Source organism: Hemitrygon akajei, chromosome 12, assembly GCF_048418815.1.
Source record: "Hemitrygon akajei chromosome 12, sHemAka1.3, whole genome shotgun sequence".
Lineage (NCBI taxonomy): Eukaryota > Metazoa > Chordata > Chondrichthyes > Myliobatiformes > Dasyatidae > Hemitrygon > Hemitrygon akajei.
The window spans coordinates 54647756-54661594 of NC_133135.1; the positions used below are offsets into that span (position 1 = coordinate 54647756).

General features: G+C 39.1%; 1 protein-coding gene across 2 annotated transcripts in view; it reads left to right on the forward strand.

The window, feature by feature from the left end:
- The window catches only part of zranb2 (zinc finger, RAN-binding domain containing 2), a 44132-nt gene that overhangs the window by 7128 nt on the left and 23165 nt on the right, over nt 1-13839 (forward strand). For both annotated transcript variants that reach the window (XM_073063114.1, XM_073063113.1), the window contains exons 2-6: nt 1157-1209; nt 4668-4776; nt 5117-5199; nt 6587-6663; nt 13338-13469. In XM_073063114.1, the coding sequence (XP_072919215.1) occupies nt 1157-1209; nt 4668-4776; nt 5117-5199; nt 6587-6663; nt 13338-13469 (454 nt within the window). The remainder of the gene's footprint in view (nt 1-1156; nt 1210-4667; nt 4777-5116; nt 5200-6586; nt 6664-13337; nt 13470-13839) is intronic.

Below are 13839 nucleotides of genomic sequence, written 5' to 3' on the forward strand. Positions count from 1 at the left end.
CCTCTAGAGAATGAGACTGGTGAATTAATAACAAAACAATATAGTAGCATTGGAGATAGTTCAAAGGAGATACTCTAGGCTAATTCCTGAAATAAGACAATTGCTCTATCAAGTGGGGGTTGATAGTTTGGGTCTATATTCTTTGGAGATTAAAATGAGTAGTGTTGTTCAAACATAAGATCCTCCAGGAACGTGACAGAGTGTTGATGTTTTTACCAGTGGAGAAAGTCACAAAGTGACATGCTACTGAATAAGAGACCAGTAATTAAAACTGGGGTGCATGGGAAAATTCCTTCTCTGCTTCTCACAAAGGTGGTGGAGGCCAGGTCATTAGAAGTACTTAAAGTGGAGCTAGATGAACTTAGGGATTTGGTGGTGGGACAGGTTTGGTGAACAGACACAGAAGAGGAATTGGCGCCAGTGTAGATCAACCATGATCATATTGAACTGTGGGTAGTTTGAGAGGATGGTAGCTCATTCCTGCATCTACTTGTGTTCTTGCCCAAAAAATTGTTGATGTGTTAATTGGCTGCAGTAAGTTACCACTAGTACAAGTGGGATGCAGAAAGATTTGATATTGTTCTAATGTTGTGGTGTGGTCTTCTGTTTAATATTGCCTGCAAAGGTTATTGCTGTTGAATTCCACTTTTGATCAGAATCTCATAACTTGTTTGTTGATATACATTTTGTATTTTTTATGTATGCTCAATGTTGTACCTTTATTTTCCGTTTATGTTTGCTGCATTGTTTCATAAAGACCTCTTCTCCACACTCAAAATTTAAGTTTTTCAGTTTGATATTGTTAAAATACCACACCAAGTTCCTGGATTGTTTTCTTAAATTATGCATTTCATGATCAGTTAGATTAAAAGAGCATTGAGGCATTTAAAGCTAAGTTGTGAAAATATATGGTTGAAGTCTTTATTTGGAGATAGTTGGCAGTGTTGCCATTTATATTGCTTCTTAATAACAAAAGTGATAAAGTTGCTTACCATATTTCTAGAGCAGTGAATGTTTGTGTCTGGAAAATATGCACTTTAGACATTTTAAGAGCTGAAACAAAAAATAAGAAAAATCTTAAACTATTGAATTCTGAGTGGAAATATTGATCCATTTAAAAGCAAACTATTTGCTCATTCTTTTTACTTTGTTTTAGATGTGGAAATGTAAACTTTGCAAGAAGAACAAACTGTAACAGATGTGGAAAAGGTAAGTGGTGCAAGGTTTTGTCCATTTCCATATCATGCTTTATACATGTTTAAGGAGGTTTGCAGAAGAATTAAGTTGTTTTAATTTTCTTCTCAAATCTAAAGATTAATGTTTTTCAGGATATTTCATGTATGTGGTTTCACCTGTTATTCAATCAATTATGGATTGCATAGAGGCTTGGCTTGCACAGGTTACAGCATAGAATCACAGTTTAATTAAGCTGATCCATTGAAGTTTATCTCCCAGATGTGTATGATTCTGTCTTTAGTTAGCTACTCTATTTCAATATGCCTTTTCCATTATTTGCCTATCTAGTCTAACCATGAACACTAACTTTCTTTTGAGCATTTGCAGCACCCAGTTTTTGTAAGGTTAGCAGTTTTCTCTCACCAAGAATAATGAGGTCAAAAGCAAAAGTTAAATTACAATAAAACATTGATTAAACTGCTGCAATATTGTACTCCATTCTGGATTCTCAATCTTGGGCAGTCTTTGGGATCAAGAATGACTTATTTCCACTCTGATTTTGTGGCTTTTTGAGTAGCAAATTAAGTCCAGGTAGGAACTGCAGCTTTGTGTGGATTGGTAGCTTGAAGTTGTATGTTCTTTTAACTATTTGTAGGGCTGATTGCTTGATGCAAAGATAAATATCCCCAAAAACTTTTAGGAGCCTCTGCTGTACTTCCTAATACCACACTGAAATACTACTTCACTTTGGTCATTTCCCAAGGATTCCTAGGAATCATTAAGGATATTGCACTTAAAGGAATATGTTTTGAGTATGTCCTTGGATCTATTTTTCTGTTTGTCTGCAATCTTCTCCCATGAAGGAACTTGGCATAGAATGTCAGTTTTGAGTCAGGGCATACCAAATGCAGTCATGGTAAATAGGTCCTCGGTACTGGGAATGTTGGTTTTTGAGGTGAAGCTGATTATGGATATGCTTGGTCATGCGCACAGAAAGGGCCCTTCAGCTGGTTCCTAACTGGTCCATGCTTACCAATATTTCCAACTAGCTAGTCCATTTGCTGGCATTTGGCCCATATCCCTCTAAACCTTCCTTATCCATGTATCTGTTCAAGTACCTTTTGAATGTTGCTACTGTACCTGGTCAACTGCTTCCTCTGACAGTTCATTCTGTATGCTTGCCACCTTCTGGTTAGAAAAAGCTGTCTTTGGGTTCTGTAAGATCTCTTCCTTCTCTCTTTTTAAACCTATATCTTTTGGTTTTTGATTCCACAGCCTTGAGGGGTAAAAGGACTGTTTTCACTCTTTCTATGCCTCTCATGATTTTATATAGCGTTAAGTTTATCCCTCATTCTACTATGTTCAAATGATAAGTTTTGGGTTGTTCAACCTCTCTATTGCTCAGTACCTTCATAAATGTCCTCTGCTCTCTTTCCATTTTGATGGCATCTTTTCTAACACAGGTTGACCAAAGCTGAATGCAGCCTGATCAGCATCTTGTACAGCTGCAACATAACATACCAACTGCTATACTGAATGCTCATACTAATGAAGGCCAAAATGTCAAAAATCACCACTCTGTCTCCTTGACTATACTTTCAGGGAACCATATCCTTTTGTTCTATAACACTCTCCTGAAGGTTTACTGGAACTTACAAAATGAGTATTATGCACATTCATTGATGGATAAATGAGTTCAAAATAACTTGGTCAGTAAGGGATTAAAGTGTGGTGATCTGGAATGCATTGCCTGCAGGGACTGTGAAGGGTAACCTTTAAAAAGGTCTTGTATAAATATCAGTGGGTGGAGGGGGAGGGAATGAGTTTCAAGACAATTGGGAAGAAACAATGAAGCAAGACTAATTAGCTTGTCTGCCGGACAGATGAAATGGGAATAAGGTATCAGTTATCAATGCAGTTTTGTTCTGAGAGCTTTGTCCTGCTGCTTTAAAGCTTAATTTGACCAGGTGTACTTCTGGCCTTGGGGGTGCTACCTGTATGAAGTTTGCACATTCACCCCCATGACTAGATTTCCACAAGATGCTCTAGTTTCCTCCTATATTCCGAAAATGTGCTGGTAGGCCAGTTGGCCACAGAAAATTACCTTTTGGTTTATGTCAGTAGCAGAAAGGGTGGGGGTTGATTGTCATGTGAGCTAATAAGTCGTAGGGTAACAGGGAAATGATAGGGGGAATGGAACTACTCTGCTACATCCAATCAGCTAGATGGCCTCTTTTTGTAATAATTAATTGCAGCAACTCCATTGCTTCCTGTATTATGTTGAGTAGATGTACTTGCATTCAGGCAGACATTTGGGATAAATTTGATTAGTTACCATTGATTCAGTTTATTAAAGGTTAATTCTCATGCTCAATGCTCCAGAGCTATTATATACAACAAGCAAGATTGCATACCTTGCCTTTCCACATTAATGGCCTTAAGAGCTGTTCACATTGCACATCCCCTTGCACTTGGCTCAAGATTGGGCTTTGTTCAGATCTGCAGTCATGTTTGCAAAACCAGACTTTGTAATTGTTCATGGGTATCACAGCCCTACTACAATAACAAACATGACTTTAACAATTGGATTTATATGTCATATAGCAGAAAAAGCGGTTCTTCAGCCCAACCTGTCCATATTGTCCTATTTGTCCAGCTATGCTAATCCAAGTTAACATACATTTGGCCCATATCTCTCTATCCTCTACATGAACCATTCATATGTTTGGTAAACATAGAAGCTGGTACAGTTACAAGCACTTCCTTTATCAGCTTTACTCTGTAACTGCCACAGAGGATGAACGGTATTCATACCTGTCTTCTAACTCTTATCTTGCCTTTGTAGTAATAATCTAACGTGATGAGGCTACTTATTCAAAGTGGCAGAAACTTGGCAGGCCACTGAGCTAATTTTCCCACACAGCTGAGTGCGCAGATCAGTTGTTCTTGTCTCTGGACAGCTTGGTCTGGAACAGTCTGTGCTTGGAACAACTGGAAATGAGTTTCAGTAGCGACTGAGGGACATTGCTGTGATTTAGCCCAGGCTTCTGAATGTACAGTGAGTTTGCTGAGGCAAATGCTCTTTTATTACGTGAACCATGATAATTTCTCATTTCTACTTTTGAAGATAAGAAAATGAATATCAGTGGAAACAAGGTTGTAGTATTAAAAATGCCCTTTTGGGTGGCTTGTTAGATCACAAGACATGTTGCCATTTTTCAAACTATAACTGATCTGAATTCCAAATTATTTCCATAAATCTAAATATGTAGCACCCATGCAACTTATTTTAATCAACCTTCATGCATCGTGTCTATTGCTTTGTATGAGTGAATTGTGTTTATTGCTCTTACTTGGATTTTTATTTTCCATGGCACATGGTACAGTGATAGTCTGTAGTTACATGACTAAGCCTTAAAGTTGATTCATTTTGAAATATCATAACATTTCAACTTTGGGGAAATTTTTAATTCTGTCTTTATTTTTTTAAGAAAGAACATGTGAAGCAAAGCTAATGAAGGCTGGAGGAACTGAAATTGGAAAGACCCTTGCAGAGAAAAGCCGTGGCCTTTTCAGTGCTAATGACTGGCAATGTAAAACGTGAGGTTTAATGCAGTGTAATGCACCATTTTTGAAATACTGTAGTTTTTTGTATTAGAAGCATAATTATTAAAATTAAACAAGACCCCTGTAATTCTGTTTGCATATAAATAAACTGAATGTTTATGGCATTTTATGAAGGGCAAGAAATGTATAGGGCTTTATAAACAATTGATTTTGCTGCACAAGCTGTGTAGCAAAAACTCAAACTAATTCAAAAAGTGCTTTCTTTATTAACATTAATAACATTCACATGTTTACTAACATTCACAACTGAAATAAGCATCAAATCTATACTTCTGTGTTTTTGACATAACTCATTAGATAATTTTGTTTTTAGCTGCGGAAATGTGAATTGGGCAAGAAGATCAGAGTGTAACATGTGCAACACTCCAAAGTATGCCAAGTTAGAAGAAAGGACTGGTAAGATTGGTCATGTAAATTCACCTTTTAAAAGCATTTCATGGATTTCTTTCTGCAACCATTTTCAAAACTATAAATGGTTTAATTTTTAAAAAGGATGGGCTAGATTAATATCATGAACTTTTGTTTGGCTGTAGCCGTTTTTTGCTCAGATTGTAATTAGATTTAACCTGAAATTCAAGTTTTTAGAAGGCATTCTGTGTACTACTTGAAAATCTGATTTTTTTTTTTGCATGCATATCAATCAGTAGTGCCCTATTGAATGATGCTCCTCTCTGAATTTTTGTATCACTTTTTGAAATCCACATCATTTCTCCTAATGTATGCTTCTTTAGGGGGAGCATCACATGATTTTTGCAATGAAAATGGTGTAGACATTTTCTGGTGAAGTAAGGTTTAATTTTTATTGCATGTTCTCTTGCAGTTATTAGAATATTACATACAGGTTCTCCCCCCCCCCCAGTCCGAAGGTAGAGCATTCCTATGAAACCGTTTGTAAACCGAAATGTCGTAAAGCAAAGAAGCAATTCATTTATTTATATGGGAAAAATATTTGAGCATTCCCAGACCCAAAAAAATAACCTACTAAATCAAACCAAATAACGCATAAAACCTAAAATAACACTAACATATAGTAAAAGCAGGAATGATATGATAAACACCCTATATAAAGTAGAAATATTATATGTACGGTGTAGTTTCACTTATCAAACTCGGGAAGACAGCGAAACAAAATCGATTTGAAGAAAAAAATCAGCACGTACACGTCAATGCACGTACATGCATACGTACGTACATGCGTACGCACGTACACACATACACATGTAAACGCATGCGCAAACAACTGCCTACACAAGGCTTCACGGTGATTGTAGTCTTTCTCGGGGTAAACACACATATAAAGCAGATGTCTTTTTCTCGTAAAAGCGAAAATCCACTTTGGTTAGCAAAAACGGGTACTAATGTAGGTCTTTTTTAACAGTGAGTTGTCGTAAAGCGAACGTTCGAAAAACGGGGGACACCTGTATCACAGTTCTCTCAAGTAGTTATTCTTGCTCCTAAAAACCTGGAGTCGTGTATCATGTTTGACAACGTGTAGTTGTTTGCTTGATGAGTTCACTGATCTTGTAATTGGATTGTCAATAGTATTGTCGCAAATGTAACTTGAAAACTAAATGGAGATGAGCTTTGCAACAATTTTAACATTTTAGCTTGCTCCGTATTTGTCACAATCTTGCATTTGGAGTGTATTTGTAACTATATGTTTGATCTTGTTAGAAATTAGATGCAGAATGTGTATAATACACATAAGAGGGAAGCTGAATATAATCCTGTTGGTTATTTATGATTAGAATATTTAAGTGCTTTCATATCTGTTTTCCTATAGGATATGGAGGCGGATTTAATGAAAGAGAAAATGTAGAATATATTGAGCGTGAAGAATCTGATGATGAATATGACGAGGTGAGACACATTGCAGCTTAAACATAGATTTGTGGACATGGATTTGGTCAAAGGCATATGCAGTTTCATTCACTATTTTCTCCCAAAATGATGCCATATTAAACAGTTCCCAGAACAGTCTCGCATTCCCATATTCCGGAAAGGCATTCGTCCAGAATCTCTCTGCCTCTGTTATGGACCTCTGGTGCTGCTGGACCAAAGGGTGGTGAGGTAGAGTCGCCAGGTGTTGCATGTGGGGTACTATGTAGGCAAGATAACAGTAGCCCTTCCAGGGCCACTGCTCTCTCCACTTCCCTCATACTCAAGGAACCTGCCCGGCAGCCAGGGGTAGGCCTGGTAACCACATATCCAATAAGTGCCATTCAGTAGACGGGGAGGACTGAGATTTGTCAGTTCCATACATGTATCTTTACTGCTCCCCAGATAGGGGCCCTTGCCCTTCCAGTTGCAGTGACATGTTATCTGATCAATGTCCTCGGCCACTGTGCCGGACAGTCATGTGGTGACTCTAGTTCTTGTACTTTCACCAGTCATGCTTGGGGGTTGGGGGGGAGCATACCATCCATTAAAGCACCTGTAATGGTAATCGGTGTCTGTCTTGTAACCGTTTGGTGTTTTCAGTTCAGCTCCACTCATACCTGAATTATTCCTGTACGTGTACACCAAAACCCCATTCGCAGGATTCCTCTTTCACCATGGAAGTTGGGTTTTGGGTTTTTGATCCTCCACATCAACCCGGCGTAGTGCAGATCACACTCGGGAACGATCTGTCACTAGATCAAACTCGGGAACTTCTGTTCCCAAGCCCGGCACTGAAATATATGTTCTTAAGTGTTTTATATGCATAGAAAGGTAGAATATATACTATATACAAAGACAAATGTTTGACTAACTGACGCTAAATAATACCGGATGTACCTGTTCCGACTTACTTAGTAAGAACTTACTATTTTTTTCAATCCCGATCCACGATAACCTAAGCACATCCTCCTGTATACTTTAAATCATCTCTAGATTACTTACAATACCTAATACAATGTAAATGCTATGTAAAATAGTTGTTATACTGCATTGTTTAGGGAATAATGACAAGAAAAAAGTCTTTACATGCTTGAACAACAAGTGCTGGAAGAGCACTTCCGGGTTCTCGCGATTCGCGGTTGGTTGAATTCGCGCAAGCGGAATTCGCGGATAAGGAGGACTGACTGTATATTTAAGACCAGGTTGGATAGATTTTTGTATAGTAGGGGAATTAAGGGTTATGAGGAAAAGGCAGGTAGGGGGAGATGAGTCCATGATCAAATCAGCTGTGATCTCATTGAATGGTGGAATAGGCTTGACGGGCCAAATGGCCTATGCCTGCTCCTATTTGTTTTCTTTCCCAGGGATTCCAAACCTCGATGATTTCTTTCAATAAACATTTAGCTATTGTAACTGCAACATTCTTTCTAAAAGGAAATTCTTCAATGCATCGTGAAAATGCATCAATGACGACTAATACATATTGATATCTGTCACATGGAGATAATACCATTTTTTTTAAAAATCTTGTAATTGCAAGAATGGTCCATAAAAGGATAATATATAAGATCTTTCCAGCTTCATTAGTTTCCCTGGATTTTGTAAAATACATATCATACACTGTTCATTAACTTGATGTACAGCTTGTGATTAATCCAGGGCATGCCATGTTTGATTTCTACGATTTTATCAATAGCCACTTCAGCCTCCAGGGAAAGAAGGTACTGTACCTTGCAGGGCAGTGAAGTATTTGGGTTGATTTTTACTGTATGCAGCTCAACTGTAAGCATCTTGTCCTTTTCATTTGGCTGGAGGGCCGAAAGTTGTAATGGGTCTTTGGAGAGTAAAGTCCAGATCAGCATTGAACAACAACTTTCCTGCAATTTCCTATTCAAAGGATGCTTCTACTCTTAATGTATTAAGGAGCAATAAAAGAAAGCTCTTGCCTCCTTCCAATCTTCACATACGTTTCCAGGGTCTTGTGTCATGGCAGTCCTCACTGACCCTTGACCATTGCTCTAAGGTATCTTGCCACCTAGCACCTGGAAAATGCTAGAATTTAGGAAAGATTCCCTGTTTCCCTGATCTTTTATCTTCCACTGAACCTCATGGGGGAATTGCACTTCTACCACAATACCAGAATCGCCCACATATATTTCAGAAGTGAATAGAGCAATTTCTTTACCAATATAAGGGTTCAATTTCTGCTGTACTAAATGGTCATTTCTAGCCGAGTCATAAACTGTACAGTGAAGATAAATGTGCCACTTACTGAGTTGGGTCTAAACAGAACCTAGAGGAATCTCCGGAGGCTTTCAAGGCACACTCATAAAAATGTTCCATACTCCTTGGTAAGTGGATAGTGAGTAAATGCCACTTAGACAAAATGGGTTGACTGCTACTGAAGTAGTATAGTCCACAATGGCTCTCTAATATACACACGTTGTCATTCAGGAGTGCAGGTAATAGTAGCTGGCATTTTACACAATAAATGTCTTCCACATAAGTTTACAAACACAGGATCTGGTCTCCTAACCTTTCCTGGGTCTGATCTTGGGACATTAATAGGCTGTCCTCTCTGAAAGACAAAATGCAATTCAGGCTAAAAACTACTTGCAGTAATAGCAATTGTAGGACCATAACTGCACTTTTGGTTGTCTTGAATATTATTCCATTTTCTGTACTTTCTTTTGAAACATATTCTTCAACAGAGACACCTCTACCTTGTTATGTTGCCATAATCTTAGACTATTTAGCCTTTTTAGGAAAGGCAGCATGTAATTCATTGTACATATTTTTATGAAAGTCTTTGTTTGGCATGGTGGCAGGACCTGGCCTGGGATTGTTAGGTTGTTCTTGAAAGCCCTGAGGTTTCTGAATTGCTTTTTCCAAACCTGTCTGGTTCTGGCTATTCTTCTACCATGGCCTGTAAATCATCTGCCATTCAATTCTGCCACCAATCCCTTCCCATAATTAAATATGTACCATGCTGGTGTCTCCTTATTGGACAGGTGGATTCCCTGTCCAATTTCTAGTCTTTCTCACCCTGCTAACCATATTTTCTTTCTTTTGTTACCTACAGCATCCTGTAGGGATTAAACTTACCAGTTTCCATAAATCCCACTCTTACTCATTTTACCAGTGTGTTCCTGACACTCTTACTGATCAAATCAGGAATATCCCTGAGGCCGTAGGTGTCACTGACACTCTTGCCTATTAAATCTAATCATTGATACCCATATGTTTCTGGTCACTATGTCAAAAAGCATCGGAATCACAGAAAAATTGATCCACTCACTAGCAGCATAGATCAGTGTTTAAAATGGGAACTGGTCAGGACTCGGTATTTGCTACTTGCCTGGAAAGGCCACTCGGCAAAAAGCAAAGTTTTTTTTTTGGTGATCCCTCCTGTGCCAGTATTTCCCTGGGAGCAGGTCGTCACCAGAATCCCCCTCGATCTGCTTCCATACCTAAACATGCAATCTCAGTGGAACCTCAAGTTCTGACAACCGCTTTTTCATTGCATCCCATAACAAATAACTGAGTGGATCAATCATAAATGAGTTATTTTACTTGCAGCAAGTGTAAACTAGCACTCATTGAGCAGATGATAGCTTAGAAAAACCAGGCCGCATGGTCACTCGTTTATACACAAATATTGGCTACTGCGTATCAGTTCAAGGGCGGGGTGCATTCTGTTAGCTTAATCAGTGTACTTGGAATTCTTCCAATGACGCATCTGCTTGTCTTTCTATATCTTATCGCATAAGACCATAAGGTTATAGGTGCAGAATTAGGTTATTTGGCCCATGAAGTCTGCTCTGCCGTTTCATTGTAGCTGATCCAATATTCCTCTCGGCCCCAGTCTCCTGCCTTCCCATAGCCCTTCATGCCCTGATAATCAAGAAATCTGATCAACTTCTGCCTTGAATATACACAAGAATTGGCCTCCATAGACCAAGAATGGTAAAGAATTCCACAGATTCACCACTCTCCGGCTAAAGAAATTCCTCCCCAGCTCCATTCTAAAAGGACATCCCTCAATTCTGAGGATGTGTCTTCTGGTCTTAGACTCTTCCACCACAGGAAACTTGGTCTCCAAAGCCTTTCACCATTCAATAGGTTTCAATGAGGGCACCCCTCATTCTTCTGAATTCCAGTGAATACAGGCCCAGAGCAATTAAATGCCCTTCAAATGCCAGTCAATTCTGGAATCATTTTGTGAACCTCCTTTGAACTCTCTCCAGATTCAGCACATCCTTTCTAAGATAAGGGGCCGAATATAACTACTCAATACTCCAAGTAATGCTTCATCAGTGCTTTATAAAGTCTTAACATCACATCCTTGCTTTTGTATTCTGGTCCTCTTGAAACAAATGCTAACATCGCATTTGCCTTCCTCACCACAGAGTCAGACTGCAAACTAACCTTTAGAGAATCCAGCACAAGGACTATCAAGTCCCTTTGCCCCTCTTTTTTTTTGTACTTTCTCTCTTTAGAAAGTAGTTAACCTTTTCATTTTTTCTACCAAAGTGCATGACTATACACTTCCTGACACTATTCCATCTGCCATTTCTTTGCCAATTCTCCTAATCTAAGTCCTCTGTAGCTTCTCTACTTCCTCAAAACTGCCCGCCCCACTGCCTATCTTCATACCGTCTGCAAACTTTGCAACAAAACCATCAGCTCCATCATCCAAATCATTGACATGTAAAGTGAAACGGTCCCAACACAATCCCCTGTGGAATACCACTAGTCACCGGCGGCCAATCTAAAAAGACTCCCTTTATTCCCACTCTTTGCCTCCTTCCAATCAGCCACTACTTTATACATGCTAGAATCTTTCCTGTAATACCATGGGCTCATAGCTTGTGAAGCAGCCTCATGTGTGAGACCTTGTCAAAGGCCTTCTGAAAATCTGACTATGCCCTATTGTATCATGTGCCTCCAAGTACCCTGCGACGTCATCCTTGATCCTCGACTCCCAACATCTTCCGAACCACTGAGATCAGACTAACTGTTCCATACTTTATTTTGCCTCTCTCCCTTCTTGAAGAGTGCAGTTACATTTGCAATTTGCCATTCTTCCGGAACCATTCCAGAATTTAGTGATTCTTGAAAGATCATTGATAATGTCCTCACAATCTTTTCAACCTCCTCTTTCACAATTCTGGGGTGTACAACATCTGGTCCCGGTGACTTGTGTACCTTCAGACCTTTCAGTTTCCCAAGAACCTTCCCTCTAGTTATGGTAACTTCACACACACTTAGTACCCCCTGACACCTGGAGCTTCCCCCACACTGTTAGTGTCTTCCATTGTGAAGACTGCAAAATACTTGCTCTGTTCATCCGGCGTTTCATTGTTCCCCATTGCTACCTTTCCAGCATTGTTTTCCAGCGTTCCAATATCCACTCTTGCTTCTTTTACACTTTATGTATCTGAAGAAACTTTTGGTGTCCTCTTTGCTAGCTTACTTTCATATCCCATCTTTACCTTAATGAGTTTTCTAATTACCTTCTGTTGGTATGTGAAAGCTTCCCAATCCTCTAACTTCCCAATAATTTTTGCTCTATCATATATCCTAGCTTTGGCTTCTCTTGTTGGTCACAGTTGTCATCTTTAGAGTACTACTTCCTCTTTGGGATGTATGTATCCTGAGCCTTCTGAATTGTTTCTAGAAATTCCAGCCATTGCTGCTCTGCCAGTGTTCTTTTCCAATCAATTCTGGCCAACTCCCCTCTCATGCCCCTGTAATTCCCTTTACTCCACTGTAATATTGATTTTTTTGATATTGATCTGACTTTAGCTTCTCCTCAAATTTCAGGGTGAATTCGATCATATTGTGATCACTTGCCCCTAAGATTTCTTGTACCTTGGAAGTTCGCTAATCAATTCTGGTTCATTGAATAATTGCCTGATCCAGAATAGCTGATCCTTTCGTGGGCTCAACCACAAACTGCTCTAAAAAGACATCTTGTAGGCACTCTAAAAATTACCCACTCCTATATTCCAGCACCAACCTGATTTTTTTTCTTAATTTACCTGCATATTGAAGTTCCCCATGGCTATTGTGACATTGTCATTTTGTCCAATCCCCTAACTAATGAATCCCCTATCACCGCAGCATTCTCTCTTCTGCCCAATTGCCTTCTGAGCCTCAGAGGCAAACTGTGCTGGAGACCTGACCACTGTGACTCCTGTTAGGTCATTTTCAACCCAGCCCAACTCCTCCCCCCCACCCCCCGGCCAGACAAGGTCCAGAGTAATATACTTTGATACTATACGGGTTCCATTTTGTTACAGGCAGAAACACCATTTTATTCTACAGGTGAAGTTCATTTCCACACCAAAACTCACTAATCCCTTGCTCTCCTGAACAAGCCCCTACTCCACATAAATTCTAAAATATCACAGACTGTCCTTGAGATAGTTGAATTTAATTTCCAAAGATTAAATAGGATATTCTGTACATTGGCATTTTAGTATCAAAATTAAGTCTATTTTGAAATAAGAAATCTTTTGACTTGTCATTTACTTCAGACTAGAGCTTCACTCAAAAATTTAGCTGAATCTTTTTATAAGTATTAGAGTATCCAAGTTGGGATTTGCAAAAATTATACATTAATTCTTGCATTGATTTTTCAATATTAGTTTGGAAGGAAAAAGAAGAAATTTCGTGGAAAGCCAGTTGGACCCAAAACTATACTTCAGGAAGAAATTGAAAGTGAAAAAGATGATGATGAAGATGATGAGGATGGAGATCTCTCCAAATACAAACTAGATGTGAGTAGTCTGTTTTTCCAGCTCAAGAGTTTTATATGGAAATTGATCCCATTGCCTTTCATTTGACATGTCAAATAAAGGCGATTATCTTAGTGCTTGGAATCTGCATGTCTGGAAGATAAGTTGTCATATACTTGTAATACCCTGGGAAAGATTTCACTGCTAATGTAATTGTTTCTCTGTAGCAGTTGTGTTTAGGTTATGACTAGAGATAATGGGGGCTTTGGAATGTGTGGTGTCGAAAAAGGGGAGGTTTTTCTTTCTCGTGTGCCCGAGAGCGAGGGATTCGCGGGCTTTTGTTTGGCAGAAGATGGAGAGAGAAGATGTTAGAACAGAGAGGTCGTAGACTGCAGGTCAGAGTGGACTTGGA